The 14,412-nt window shown below is 33.5% G+C and overlaps 1 protein-coding gene across 1 annotated transcript in view; it reads left to right on the plus strand.

Moving 5' to 3' along the window:
- The window catches only part of LOC104157261 (ryanodine receptor 3), a gene marked incomplete at its 3' end in the record, with an annotated part of 118,201 nt that overhangs the window by 72,846 nt on the left and 30,943 nt on the right, over nt 1-14,412 (plus strand). The window contains exons 39-49 of the mRNA XM_009694544.1: nt 977-1,140; nt 2,063-2,141; nt 3,422-3,511; nt 4,954-5,103; nt 6,688-6,750; nt 7,186-7,261; nt 7,431-7,554; nt 10,320-10,435; nt 10,726-10,793; nt 11,633-11,754; nt 14,001-14,050. Coding sequence (XP_009692846.1) covers nt 977-1,140; nt 2,063-2,141; nt 3,422-3,511; nt 4,954-5,103; nt 6,688-6,750; nt 7,186-7,261; nt 7,431-7,554; nt 10,320-10,435; nt 10,726-10,793; nt 11,633-11,754; nt 14,001-14,050 — 1,102 coding nt within the window. The remainder of the gene's footprint in view (nt 1-976; nt 1,141-2,062; nt 2,142-3,421; nt 3,512-4,953; nt 5,104-6,687; nt 6,751-7,185; nt 7,262-7,430; nt 7,555-10,319; nt 10,436-10,725; nt 10,794-11,632; nt 11,755-14,000; nt 14,051-14,412) is intronic.

Consider the following 14,412-nt stretch of genomic DNA (forward strand, 5'->3'; position numbering starts at 1 on the left):
TTTTCCTATAAATGCGTGATGGGTGCATGTGTCATAACATCAAAAAGATGCCTGTGCTATCTGAGTAAAACTCTATTAAGTAATTATAATAGCATCAAACTCTTGCACTGTAGTGTTCATTAGTAGATCTTAAAGCCTTTTAAAGCTATATCATTATGCCCATTTTACAGATGGCGAATCTGAAAGATAGAGAAGTGAGATATATATATATGTGTATTTTTTTTCCTAAGCATAGTAAGAATATTGTTTGAGAGCTGGAACGAGAACTTGGCCTACAATGATCTGCTGCTACTTCCTCTAGCACATGTTTTTCATAATCTGGTGTGTGACAATAGACCTTGAATATGTTTCGTGGCAAGTTACCAAGGATAGGTTCTTCAAATGTTATTCCACCTTATATTTTTATATATCAAGTAGTTCTATGTTCTCTCCAGAGCTAAAATGGCTATTAGAAGAGCAAATGTGTTAGTTCATCTCATAGCGGGACAATTTTGAAAAATAATGAACTGACTTTGCTACAGTAAAACATGATTTCCTTTAACCAGCATGATTTAAACTGAAATAGATTAGGGGAAAAGAGGAAGAAACGGCAATGGCTTCTGCATTTAAGATAGGAATTAGTCATTTTAGAGCTAAGGCAGTATTTTATAGATGATCGTACATCTATAACTAGGCAAACAACACTTGACCTTTCCTATGTAGGCCTTAATGGCCCAAAGAAAGCTTAAGAGTCATACTTGTATTATATATACCTATACAAATGTCAGCATATTCTTATGTTGAGTAGTCTTAAAAATGTATCAAGATATCAAGAAAAATAGATGTCTTGCAGCAATAATTTTGCTCTATGCTTAATTTTTAAATGTGCTTTACTGTTAGCATCTTCTAATATTTGTACCTATGGCTGCTTGGTTTTCACTAACATTTTGCATGTTTTTCTATTGGATTTTCCAACCAGTTCCTATCTCTCCTGCAGAAGTATGATCCAGAGCTCTTTCGAATGGCTTTGCCTTGTCTAAGTGCTATAGCTGGTGCCTTGCCCCCTGATTATTTAGATACGCGAATTAGGTCAACTTTGGAAAAGCAGACTTCAGTGGATCCAGAAGGAAATTTTGATCCCAAACCTGTCAGCACAGCAAAGTGAGTTGTGTAAACATTTCTTTCTCCTCTGTAGGGGCAGTTGCCTGGGACTGACTTTTTAATGATATTAGTACCTTTCAGAAGTAGCGTAGGGATTTTTGCTTTCTGCTGCCAAATACTGCACTGAAACATATCCAGTTTACCAGATATAAAACATATTCATCTCAGCACTGTACAGATGTTAAATATTTCCACATTGTATCTGCAGAGTACATAATAAATTCTATACTTGTTATGTACCCTGTTACCTAATAGTTCAAATGTTTGGGGTATGTACACCTGTAATACATTGATACTGTCATTATTTAGAGTGTGCTTATGACAAATGGTACAAGATCATCAAAATCCGGTAAGTGATTTAATTGGCCTATTGCCTGATTTTTATAAAATCTTCACTTGGTTTTGAGAATTGAGCTGTAGCAACCTGATATATGGCAAAATAAGCAGATCATGTGTGATGATTTAATAGAGACTTGGCCGTCCTCGTAATCCTGTGCTTTTAAAATACGGATTTCTAATACTGTTATGTTCAAGAACTGAGGATCAGTAGTTGATTCTTGCTGTTAAAGTCTTACCCCTCCATCATTATGCAATGTGAAACATTCATACTAATATTATCCTGTTAAGAATTACCAAGAAAAATACCTGTATGTTATAGTAAAGCAGGTTTTTTTTTCTTGTGATTTCTGTTGCTAGTAAGAGCAACTGTTAGATATTTGAAGATTCCTTGTAAATGCCATTATAGCTCTGCTTTGTTTTGTGGCATTTCTTCTGAAGAAAATAGAATTGCAGAGCCAAATGTCTTGCCTTCATCTGGAGATGAAGCATTTTGATTAGTGCTATATTATACTGACTTTTTTTTTTTCATAAATCAGATTGCAGTAATTTATGATTGAATGACCATATTCCCCTTTGTTTACAGCCTTGTACTTCCTGAAAAGTTGGAGTATATTGTCAGCAAGTATGCTGAACATTCCCATGATAAATGGGCCTTTGAGAAGGTAGGAATGATTTTAAGACTGGCAACTGTCAGAAAAGGACTAGTAAATAATACCTGGAGTGAATGCTGAAAGAAAAACTGGACAATTTAACTGATGGGCTCTTGTTCGGAGTGCATGAATGTCTGTATATTTCTTTAGAGATATGTGGAAGGAACCTTTTGCTAAGGAAAATAAGTAAATACATTGACATTTATCAGATTTTCAAAGGGAGGAGAATTTGTTAGGACAAAGATTTGAGGAGAATGAAAAAGGGGCTTGGTTTTGTTTGGGTTTTTTCTTTTTTTTTTTTTTTTAGTAAGAATATGTAGTTACAGCTTTTCTTTCTTTTTAGCTTTAAGAGTTCTGTTATGTATTGATTTGCTCTATAATTTTCAAAGTGCTCTGTCACTGTGTTGTGTTTCTGTTTCACTACTTCAAAATAGCTATAAGACAAGACAATATATGCTAAGTGATTTTGTATCTTTTTTATGTTACAGTGAAACATTTAATAATGGCCTTTTTAGTGTTAAGTTTTGCAAATAGATTTTAATGTTAATAAATATAACTTTTAGAGTTAAATTTGAGTAAAATGAAGTTTGATGGAGTTTTTGCAGTTTTTGATAACTATGTTGGAAGTGTTTGGATATGAGTAACTCATTCAACCCAGGTATGAATTTTAAACCTCTTTCATTCAAGGTAAAAAATAGAGGTGGAGTTAAGTAATTTATTATAACAATAACAAATTAATAGCAATTTTATAGAACAGTTATATAGAAATAACAATTCTGTTGTTGTGTGGGGCTATGTATGCAAATTTGTAGACAAAGGTATACATATATATGGATATGTAAATGTACACACATTAATCTCAAACCATAAATTTCAGTTAATATTGTTTAAGGTGAAGGATTCATTAAAGTTAGGTTTTTTAGTGCTTGATCTGTTAACGTTATATTTCTTCTCTATATCGCTGACTTTAGCCTCCTAGAGAACAGAGACACTTTTTTTACCTTCACCAGTACTGTCTTAATGCATGAGTCCATTTGAAAAGGGCCAATGTATTTTAGGCTCAGAGCTGATTGCATGAGACCTGCTACTCATAGGTGGCATCTAATCTGCCTGAGCCATGTTTTGTTCTGGTGTATCCACAGATGGATGCATACTCTTTTAATGGAAATTTCTGTGGCACTGAGTAGCTATTGGAGCAGATCAGCAGTTCAATATGACAAAGCAAACTGGCCAATTTGCTGTTACTCATCTATGTTGTTCACATCTTATTTCAGTATATTTATTTTTTTCAGACTAATAGTGGTTGGAAATACGGTGTTTCACTGGATGAAAATATGAAGACTCACCCATTAATAAGACCTTTCAAAACTTTAACTGAAAAGGTAATAGAGGAAATTTCAGCTGCATTAATACAAAATAGATTGATCTGTGTACTTCTTAAAATCCATTTCAAATATATGCTATAAAAGGAAGAGAGACAAACTAGAATTCTTACAGTTTAGCATATAGATGTTGCTATTCTTAAGTGGTTGTTTAATTAATCTTACACAGAGTCTTGTGTAATTCACTTGTTAGGCAGTTTTCATAAGCCTGGGCCGATTTATATTCAAAGTATCAATAGCACAGGGTTTTCAGGTCTTCATGGATGAGGAATGACTCGCAGTGACTCCTGGGTTTTAGCTGAAAGTGTAATTTAACATCCTGAAGGCAATTTTGTCTTCAAGAAATATGGTAGAAGAATTTCAAGAAAGCGTAGGAGATGCTTCAGTTGAAAACAAGGAAAAACATTTAAACTATTTTGAATGCATTTTTATTTGAATTTCTTGACTAGGCGTTAATGTCTTCTAGTTGTCAGAACAGCAAACTGAATTTGAATTCTGTTGCATATTTTTGCAGTGATTCATTGGGTGACTCAAATAAGTCAATTACATTTGTCCCTCTTCAACACACTTTTCCCGTTCAGAAAATTAAGGTGACAGAAATCAAGAGGGATTCAAAAGGTTTAATTTCCCAAATTTTGTGAAATGCTTTGAAATCTTTGTAGAGGAGCTGGAGAATTGTTGGTTGAGTTGTTATTAAAGCAATTCAAAGAGAATTTTCTGAATTGTCTCAGATTAGAACTTTTGAACCTAAAAATCAGGTCTTTCCATAAAAACTGTCATGTTAAGTAACTGTCATAAAAATTCTTACTTATGGTAAGAACTTAAATACTGTTATGAGGTTGATTTGAGAAGTCTTAATATGACATACTCATAATTTTCTTTGCTACAACTTTTCAGATTTTCTGTAACATGTTTACTTTCAAAGGAGTGTTGGAATACAGACTGTTCCCTAATTTTTTATTGATGGCTGTATTTATATGAAGAGGGGTGTAGATCATTAATGTTCTGTATCCGTGAATGGATATAAATATAGGAAGAGTAAAAAAAAGGCCTCATGTGCTGATGCGTTCAAATGTAGATACTTCCCTAACTAATTTCATAGCACATGCAGTGCCATCAATTTTTTATTCTTTTGGGCTGGAGGAATCAATGAATAAGTTTCCAAATACAAATGACGTTATTGCCCCAGAGCTCACTTGAGTGCTGTTAGTTTGTAACACGTATCCCAGCAATAAATGCCACTAAGAATAAAACCAAAAAATTTGTAAGTATTTTAAAGCTTCTTTCTCACATGAAAAGAGCTATGTTGTGTCTTCAGATATAATATACAGATTTTGATTAGATTTGTCACATGTGACAATTTATAAAGAAGGACAGAATATTTTTGTTGCATTTTTGCTACTTGCTAAATACAGGGAAATTTTACATTATTTTCTTCAAAGGAAAAGGAAATATATCGTTGGCCTGCCAGAGAATCACTGAAAACCATGTTGGCCATGGGATGGAGTTTAGAAAGGACCAAGGAAGGAGGAGAGGCAATAATACATCAGCGTGAAAATGAAAAGCTCCGCAACATATCTCAGTCTAGCCAGGTGAGGTGGAATTGCTTAAATTTAGAAAGCAAAAGGCTTGTTTGTTAATTTACTAAGGAATTATACAAAATTGTGTTAATTTTATATTATTGTTAATGAAAAGAAACTCTTAATGTTAGAGTTCTGAGATTGGAAGTCACATCACTACGACAAAAACTGTGCAGTAACACTAAAGCGAGGATTGCAAAAAGACAACTTTTAAGACAATAAGTCTGTCAGAGACCATATCTGTTAATTTTCTCAGAAGTCCTGAAGAGAGGTTTCGTATAGCCATTCAAAGAATACATGGCAAGGTATTTAAAGCCTTTTCTTTTATAGTAAGTAAATATAGTAATTTTCTTTTTTGGTCAAATAGCAGAGCCTGAAATGGGCTTTTGTCAAAATTGTAATTATGACTGACAAATAAGATTGCGTATTTAATACTTTTTGTTAAATCTACAGGCAAAATTTCCAGGTAATTATATAATACCTAGCATTTTGATGTGATATAAACTATTTTTTTTCATTTGTAGTTTTTTGTAATAACATGTTGAGACTGCTGCTCAATATATCTGTGTCTTGGAGGGGGAGAAGCTGTTTAAAACTATGACAAGTGTTGGGAAATTTTTATTGTACCCCTTGAGATGAGCTAAAGACATTTGTGCTTAAAATATAGTGAGATTTAATGAGGAAAGCATTGGGCAGAGTCCTGCTGCCATAAGCAGTTCTGCAAGGAGTGTGCAAAGATGTGTCATGAACCAATTCCTTATATACATGTGCACCAACACGGATCCTGTGAGCATCAGCATCAGGCACCTTAAGCCTGATGCTTACCAAAAGTGCACTCTGTTACAAAACAATACTTCAGCATTTCTTATCTCTTCAGCAAACTTCGCTTCCTTACAGGGAGTCCTTCTGTCTCTGACATCTCTGCTTCCAGCCATTTGAACTTGTTCTGCAGTTGGGCCTTCTTGCCCAAGAACACGCATGATAAAGCCATGATTGAATAGAGGATTTCAGCACATGTTTAACTTCAGTACATGATTGAAATCACTGATTTCTACGTGACTGTTCACATTTAACATGTGCCTAATAGGTTTGTTGCGCTGGAGCTTTCACACTTTAAACATTTAAAGACTGCATAAATATATCACACTCCTCCTTTTTCTTAGGCTATTGTCTCATTTACAGACTATTTTAACTTTTTGTTGTAATGCCTTGTCTTTAGTATATGGTTCATTCAGGCTGTTGCCACTCTGTTCTGTCATGTTTTGAAGGCACGTCTTATATGCTTCATGATTGGTCTCCTCTCTTAGGCTGAAAAGCCTATATAGTTCTTAGCAGCTTGCCATCTGCTGCGAATAGAGAGATCTAAGTGTCTGCAGCAACCTTCTTATTTCCACATCAGCAGATGTATTCTGTTAATCATCCTGAGCATCTTTAGCACATTGCAAACAAAAGGTGAACAAAGTTTCTACAAGGAAGTGTAAAAATGTCAATGGTGTTACTCTAATCGAATCAGCAACAGAGATGTTGTAGTTGAATATTTGATTCTTTTACCTGAAATACTTTTATCTGAAAATAATTTTCTCTTTTTCCCTGCAGGGAAATGGATATAGCCCAGCACCACTTGATCTCTCTAATGTGGTGCTTTCTAGGGAGCTTCAGGTTTGTATTTGTGATTCGAATGTGTTGTGCTGAAAATAATTAATAGATTGGGGTATTTATTATTATTAATTTTGTCAGACTTTATGAGTGTATTTGTGGCTATGGTTGTGATATGCTGTTGTAGAAAGCTGCATGCCGTACTATTTACATATTTAAAGAAGAGATTTCTACTGTTTATCCCGTTCGTGCTTCCTGAGTTGCTAGAAAAAGTTATCATGAAGCTAGGGAAGGTGCTGTAAACAGCACGTGATATATGTGTATCCTGTGCCTGTGCTGACTTCAAAGAACAGCTGAATGTAGAAATGACACTTAACTGTGATGTTTCTTTACCACAAGAGTGTAGACTGTACTCAAGACTGTATACTTATATAGAATTACAGAATTTTTAATTGCCACCTTTAATTTTGCATCTTGTTTTTTCTGATGGTAATGTAGGGAATGGTTGAAGTAATGGCAGAGAACTACCATAATATATGGGCCAAAAAGAAGAAAATGGAGTTGGAAAGCAAAGGTAAGCCAGAATCCTGCGAACCACACAAAAAAGACAAGGAAAATGAGGGAGAAGAAACAGTCTGAAAGAAGACAGTGTAAGACAGTCAAAATTGAATAGTTCCCTTTTGTACTTGAAGCAAAATAAATATTACAGTAGAAAAACTTACAGTTCTTTCAACTTACTAAAGGTGGAGGGAGTCATCCTCTGCTGGTACCTTATGACACATTGACAGCCAAGGAGAAATCACGGGACCGTGAAAAGGCACAAGAGCTGTTTAAATTCCTTCAAGTCAATGGTATAATCGTATCTCGGTAAGTTGCGCATTTTTTTGAGATACTTGCTTATATTCAGTGCACAAACCATCATGATTGGCCTTATCTCACTGCAGTCAGTTATTAAAATAATTACCATTTGGCATATCTTCTGTAAATCAGAGTCCATGTTATTTTTATGTTCAGAAAGACCCTTCAGAAATAGTGTAGACAGATAAGATTTTTTTGTAAGTCCATGATGATAGTAAATACAAAATGCAACAGTAGTGTAATTAAAAAAGCAGATGATTCAAAACTTCTAAATTAGCAGCCAGCAGTGTCGGTAGGGGTTATGGGAAGATAAATCTGACGTCTGATACTGAAATATATCTAAGTAAAACTGCTTTTTGATCCAGTTTTTAAGAAAAATGTTGGTTTGAGTTCTGTGAAGCAGTAAGATGAAGTGACTGTTTTGTGGACATTTCATTCTTAACTTCTGCTCAAGCAGAAGTGCCGACTTCATTAGTTGTACTCTAACTTGAATTGCTGTGTCTGGAAGTAAGGTGGCCTGTCCGGACTTACACTGTCAATGAAATTAAAATAACTATTGTACTGTATTTTTGGCTTTATATGATGGAATTGTGAGTTACTATACTATAAGTATCATCTTTTGTTGTATGTGAAACACCTGAGCACATAGGAAGCTTCAATTTTGCTGACATTAAGCATTTTTGTAAACTAAACTATATTCATGAACAGATTTTCTGTACATGCATGGAGTCAGATCTTACTGGTTTTCATTTATTTCTGCTTTTCAAATCTCTGTCTCCAGTAAAAGTATACACTCAGAAATTTATACTAATTGATTATTAGGATCTGCAAAAGGAAACTTTGTTGGTTTCAACAATTAATAACATTTCTTAAGATATTAGAAGACAGCTCTAAATACACATTTCTGCATTACAACAGAAAAAAATTCCCTCCTGCCACATATGTAGGCTGTCAGCCTGAAACCAAAATGTACTTGTGCAACCAAACATTTTTATATCCTGCAGAATTGCTTTAGAGCTATTGAATAAGAAAAGGAGGTTTAGTTCCTGTGAATGAATGGTCCTTTGAAACACCAGTGGCATTGCTCAAGTGTTAGTTTTAATAGCTCTTTGCAGCTGCATCTGTTCAGGTTAGGAGGACAGTGTTTTCAGTGTTAACTAATGGGACAAGTCAACTTGAAAAAGTCTATTCAAACTCTTTAATGGGTGTGGCCAAACAGTTTGCAGTAATTGTCTATATCAGAGTGACTCAAGATTATCCTCTTCTCAGTGTTTTCTTCAGATGATTATGCGCGTATTTTAAGTATATATAAAATCCCTTGAAGTTCTGATTGCAATTACCACATTTCCAGAATGTTGTTCTTAAAAACCTTGGACTAATCATTAAAACATGAAAATTCTTTATAATTGGAAATGTATAGGTGGTATAGTGTGTGTACTTTGCATATACCATCTGCCTCTGTTGATTTTTTGCTCCTCTTCCTCTGTTGAGAACACTTTCGAAGCATTTCTGGGTGTTTATGGCATACAGATAAATCTCTCAGGCCTTACTCAACTGTATGGTAGAAACAACATGGTATTTTGTTAAGCATCCTTAAACTTCTACAAGTTCTTTTGATGTTGCCTTTGTTATTTAACAGAACTACCAATGGCTTTCAATATTTTGGAAAGTACGTATAATCTCTTAACAGCCACTGTAAACTTCAATAGTCTTCAACTACTTAATGCAAGGTTATAGAAATGATAGGGTCAAATACTATCTCCTCAAAAGTAACAAGTTGTTACCAGGGAAATTCTGATTAGATATGTGAAAATATTTCACCCTTATTTTTGCAAAATGAGGGTGGTCAAACATTATAGTAGGCTCTCCAGAGTCATTATGAGATTTCGATCCTTGAAGATACTCAGTACGTTGTTAGACAAGGTTCTGAGCAACCTGATCGAACTTTGGATTTGGCTTTGCTTTGAGATGGGACTTGGATCGGATGACTTTCAGATGTTCCTTCCAAGTTGAATTTTTGTGTAATCCTAAAGAATTTTAGAATTTCAGTGAGGTCAGTTTCATTTGTAGCTAAAATAAAATCTATTATTTTAAATCTAGGCACAGCCAACCACACATGTATTTATTCCTCTTTAATATCTTGTATGCACCAGTCATGATTTACATCATGAATTTATCTCAAAGAATAAATAATACATGCATCTTTAGCAAGTATCGCATACTGTTGAAATTTTTCAAATTCTTTGAATAGTATAGTAGTTTGTTACTTGCATTTAGGTTTTCATTTAGTAGCTTAAGTCATTTTGACTTCAGTCTTTCCTAAAATTCAAGGACAAAAATGAAGTTTAATAGTGAATAATGAAGTGTAGTACTTAGACTGATTTTTGTAAGGATGTAATTGCTGACTTTCTAAACATTTGGCACTTTAATCTATCAGCAGTAGAAATTGAGTGGCCAATGCATTGCTTTGTTAGATTCAAATGTACCATGGCTTCATTTGTGCAATAAGATAGCTCTCTGAATTTCTTATCCTAAAATACATATATGTTGGATACTTTAATCCAAAGCTGTTATACCTCTTAGAGAAACATGAACTGATTTTAACATTTCTTGTCTGTACTTGATAACTAAGAGTTGCTATGGAAGGTCATTTTTTTCCTTCTTATGAAAATTTACCATAATTAAAAGATAGTAAGGAATGGAATGCTGCATAGTACTGTCATCATTTGTACTACTGTCATCAATGCCGTTTATCTTATTGCTTTCTAAAACAGAGGTCTGAATGACATGGAGTTGGATGCTTCATCTATGGAGAAGAGGTTTGCCTTTAAGTTTCTGAAGAAAATTTTAAAATATGTTGATTCTGCTCAAGAGTTTATTGCACATTTGGGTAAGCTGCAGATTTTATTTTGAAAATAATTAAAATTGTTTATATTTAAGTATTTGGATTAATATGTCTAAACTTGTAGCGACCAATATTTGTATTGCATTTAAGAAATTTAAATTCTGTCTTCCAATTTGCAGATTTAATTCTTGGACATTTGTAACTAGCTAAACTGTTTCTGCTGTTTTATTTGTATTTCAGCAAAACTAAGTCTGCAAGGCTATATCAAAATGCTATTGTGTTATTTATTACTAGACAGCTTCTTATTCATGTCTGCCTTGATTGTATCCTTGCAGAAGCCATTGTAACGAGTGGAAAAACTGAAAAATCTCCACATGACCAAGAAATAAAATTCTTTGCCAAAGTGAGTGATTTAGTATTTCAAGTAATGTGCATATACATTCCATTACGCAGAACATGGAAATTTGTAATGTTAGACTGCTTTTCAGGTAATAGAAATGTATCTCTCCTTTTTTTTCAATGGTGAGTAATCAATTAAATGTTGTTAACAAATATTTCAAAATATCTTCAAAAATTCTGCAGTATATTTGCTGGATTCAGATATTTCAAAATATTTCAATTTATCTGCTTCTACATGAGAAGGAACATAGAAATTAAAAGGCAGCTTATTTATTACATGAAATTAAATACTCTCACTGAACATATAAATTATTTCTGAAAATTTTTGCCTCTGTATATCACTGATGTGCATAGTATCATTTTATTAACAGGAAGAAGTATTCCTACACATAGTAATGTCATACACATTTGTGTACCTAATAAGAAAAATGTTGTCAATAATCAGATTTGAAGTAAGGAACATTTAGGAATTTAATTTAGGATCTTAAAAAAAAAAAAAAAAAAGCCCTCTCCCTTTCTGTCTGTACTGGACAGTTATTTAAATAGTGGAGAGGAAGGGTCCTCTTAGTTCAGTGATATTGATCAGTGTTGAATGTAAGAAGAGTAAGCGTGCAATATTAGATCCAAAATAGATCTGTGTAACTCTGTTTATTATTTACGTAGCTATAAGTAAAATTGTAAGACTTAAGCTTTTAATTTATGTGACTTTGTGTCTGAATTGAGAAAATACAACTGTTACAGAACTTCTAAAATTCTTTGAATGAACTTTAACCAATCAGAGCATTGTTGCTACATTTACCATTCTGCTCTGTGAAAAACACATTTTGTATCTGTATTTCTTAGGTTCTTTTACCATTAGTTGATCAGTACTTTACAAATCACTGCCTCTACTTCCTGTCTTCTCCAACAAAAACACTCAGTAGCAGTGGATATGCATCAAATAAGGAAAAGGAAATGGTAGCAAGGTAAGTAGAAAATTAAGATATACACAGGAGGGTTCTATATAGATAATTAAAGGTCTCTTAGATTAAAGAGAAAGATAGTTCAAAAGCTCCGTTTCCTCGGATAAAAAGTCAATAGTTTATTCTGTATCAGGATGGCAGTGAGTGAATAGAATTCCTCATTTTAGTATTCTTTAATATATAATTAGAGAATTAAGTATGTATACTAGTTATATATATTACAATATATAATTACAAATTATAACATCAAAAACATTAATAAATGATTCTGTGAGCAATAGAACTAATAAAACAGTTTCTGATGGGTTTGTGTTTCATTGATGGCAGTTTCTGGTTGAAGCTTATCCCACTGTTGGGTCATTTAAATGGTCTCACACTTAAATTTTCAGATGTCAAAAAATGTGAAAATACTGTGATGCAGCTTTTTAGGGGTAATTATGGATTTTTCCCTCTCTACAAAATTACTTCTGCCTCTGCACAAAAATTTCTGGAATTTAATAATTTTTAGACGTCTGTACTGTTTCAGATTTGGTTGGAACCAGCCATTTGACTCAAAGTTCTAGAAAACTCAATTAAAAAGAGACAGTTGCCTTTTAATTTATAATGTGTTGCCTTTACAAAAATATTAATTTCATTTTTCTGCAATTAACATTTTAAAATTAATATTTAATATGTTTTTAACTATGACTGTCATCTAATATTTTTGTTGACTATTTTTTCTTCCCCTTAAAGGTGTGCTACCACTTACTTTCTTTGGGAAATTTTGTATCATAATCTTTCAAACTGTATTTTACTCTAATGCTTTGTTACTTTAACCATCACTTTCCCGAATTTCTTTTGCCTTCCTTCATTATGTTGACCAGAGTTGACTACTTTCTCCAACGGAAGAGTAGATGTAAAATTTGAAAGTAAAGGTTACTTACTCGTCGTCACATGAGATCAGATCTAGCACTGAACTTCCTAGATTCCATTCTTCAGTTTATCTTCCAATGTAGTTTTGCATTTCTCTAAATTATTATTACCCTTTTGTTCTCATCTTCTACGTGGGTGGTAGTCCTTATAGAGCAGTTACCCATAAGAGCGTTAAGTCCCTAGCATTCTGCTTCACTGAGCTTTCAGATACATTATATACAAACGTGCAAGATAGTCCCCCAGTAGCTGGGGAAGTCAACTCGGATTCAGGAGGATGGAAGTTTCATTTCATTTCAGTTTCATGCTTCATTTCTGAATACTCCTATCACTTCCCTAAAGTCAGTCAGGTCAGCTTAATAAAGCTAGAAAGGTGCTTACTAGAGTTGTACAAAATGCCTTTAGAAAGGCACGTGGAGGAAGTTAGATGTCTAGCCTGCATATCTACTATTATAAATTCAGAAATATCTTATAATTCTTTGTCCATTTTTCATTGAAAAAAGTGACTATCAGTTATTTGCATCTTATAGGAAGTATAGTATTTCCTTACTATTGTGAAGATAACAATGACAGTCTGTTGTTAGTAGGAGACCATACCAATTCCTAAAGTATATTTGCTTCATTTTGTTATGTCCTTATTCCATTTGTAAAGTATAGCAGAGATGATAAACAAGTCTGCCTAGCGGTCTTTGTTTTTAGAAGTTAAAATGGCCCCTTTAATCTTTAGAGAGTTGGTGATCTTTCCTTTCTCTTAATTATCTTGTTATTTTTACAGACAGGTTAGATATGCAAGTTTCTGACATACTTACCAGAAACTCATCAAGTCTTGTATGTATTTCAGGATTCATCTTATCATCAGCAATGGCTAAACACAGATTTATTTATTTATTTATTTACAAAGGATATCTTTGCAAATTGTTTTAAATAATATGAAGATTTGTAACATTAATTTTCTGCAGAATTCCAAGTAAAACACTAAAATGTTACTCAGTCTTTCTTGGTTTTACAAAAATATTCTTTTTCAGGAATAATAACCATAAGGAATGACTCAACCATGTAATATGCAGTTGTTGGAAACCACTGTAATCAAAAGAAAGTTTCACATTTCAAGTCATCTCTGAAGTAGTGAAGCTTAGAAAATGAGAGAATTCAGAAGCTTCAAAAAGTTATTCTGCCTAATGCAGTTCGTTGACTGACGATTATCATCATGTGTGATTCAAAATCAGGAACTATGTTGTGTTTCCTCTTTCATATTCCTACTTCACTTTACCTCGTATTCTAAAAAAATCTTTAATCTTTGACTTGTCTTGTCTTGCTCTTTCTGTTCTTTTCTACTTCAGCCTGTTCTGCAAACTAGCTGCTCTTGTTAGACATAGGATCTCACTTTTTGGTAAGTTGTTGAGAAAGATTTTGATAACATTAAAAATATAAAGAATGTATAACCTATGCTTCTATCTTACCTGAAGCTTTTCACAAGCTATAGGCAAAATTCTGTAAAATTATGTATAAACTTCCAGTACAGTTTAGTGAGTGCGTTGAACATGATGCTGAAGCTAGCAGTTAATAGAGTGTGTGTTGGAGCAGGAAGAAATAGCAGCTTCCAGGATTTTCAGACTCCTTTAAAAAAAAATCTCATGCCTTTGCAGTTACTTTTAGCTTTTCAAAAGTCATCTTACACTACTTGTTTTGATTTCTGTCATCCAACTGTTGAATCTAATAGATTAATTTCTCAATAGGCTAGGGGATGTAGGG

Source organism: Cariama cristata, unplaced genomic scaffold, assembly GCF_000690535.1.
Source record: "Cariama cristata isolate BGI_N322 unplaced genomic scaffold, ASM69053v1 scaffold5922, whole genome shotgun sequence".
Classification (NCBI taxonomy): domain Eukaryota; kingdom Metazoa; phylum Chordata; class Aves; order Cariamiformes; family Cariamidae; genus Cariama; species Cariama cristata.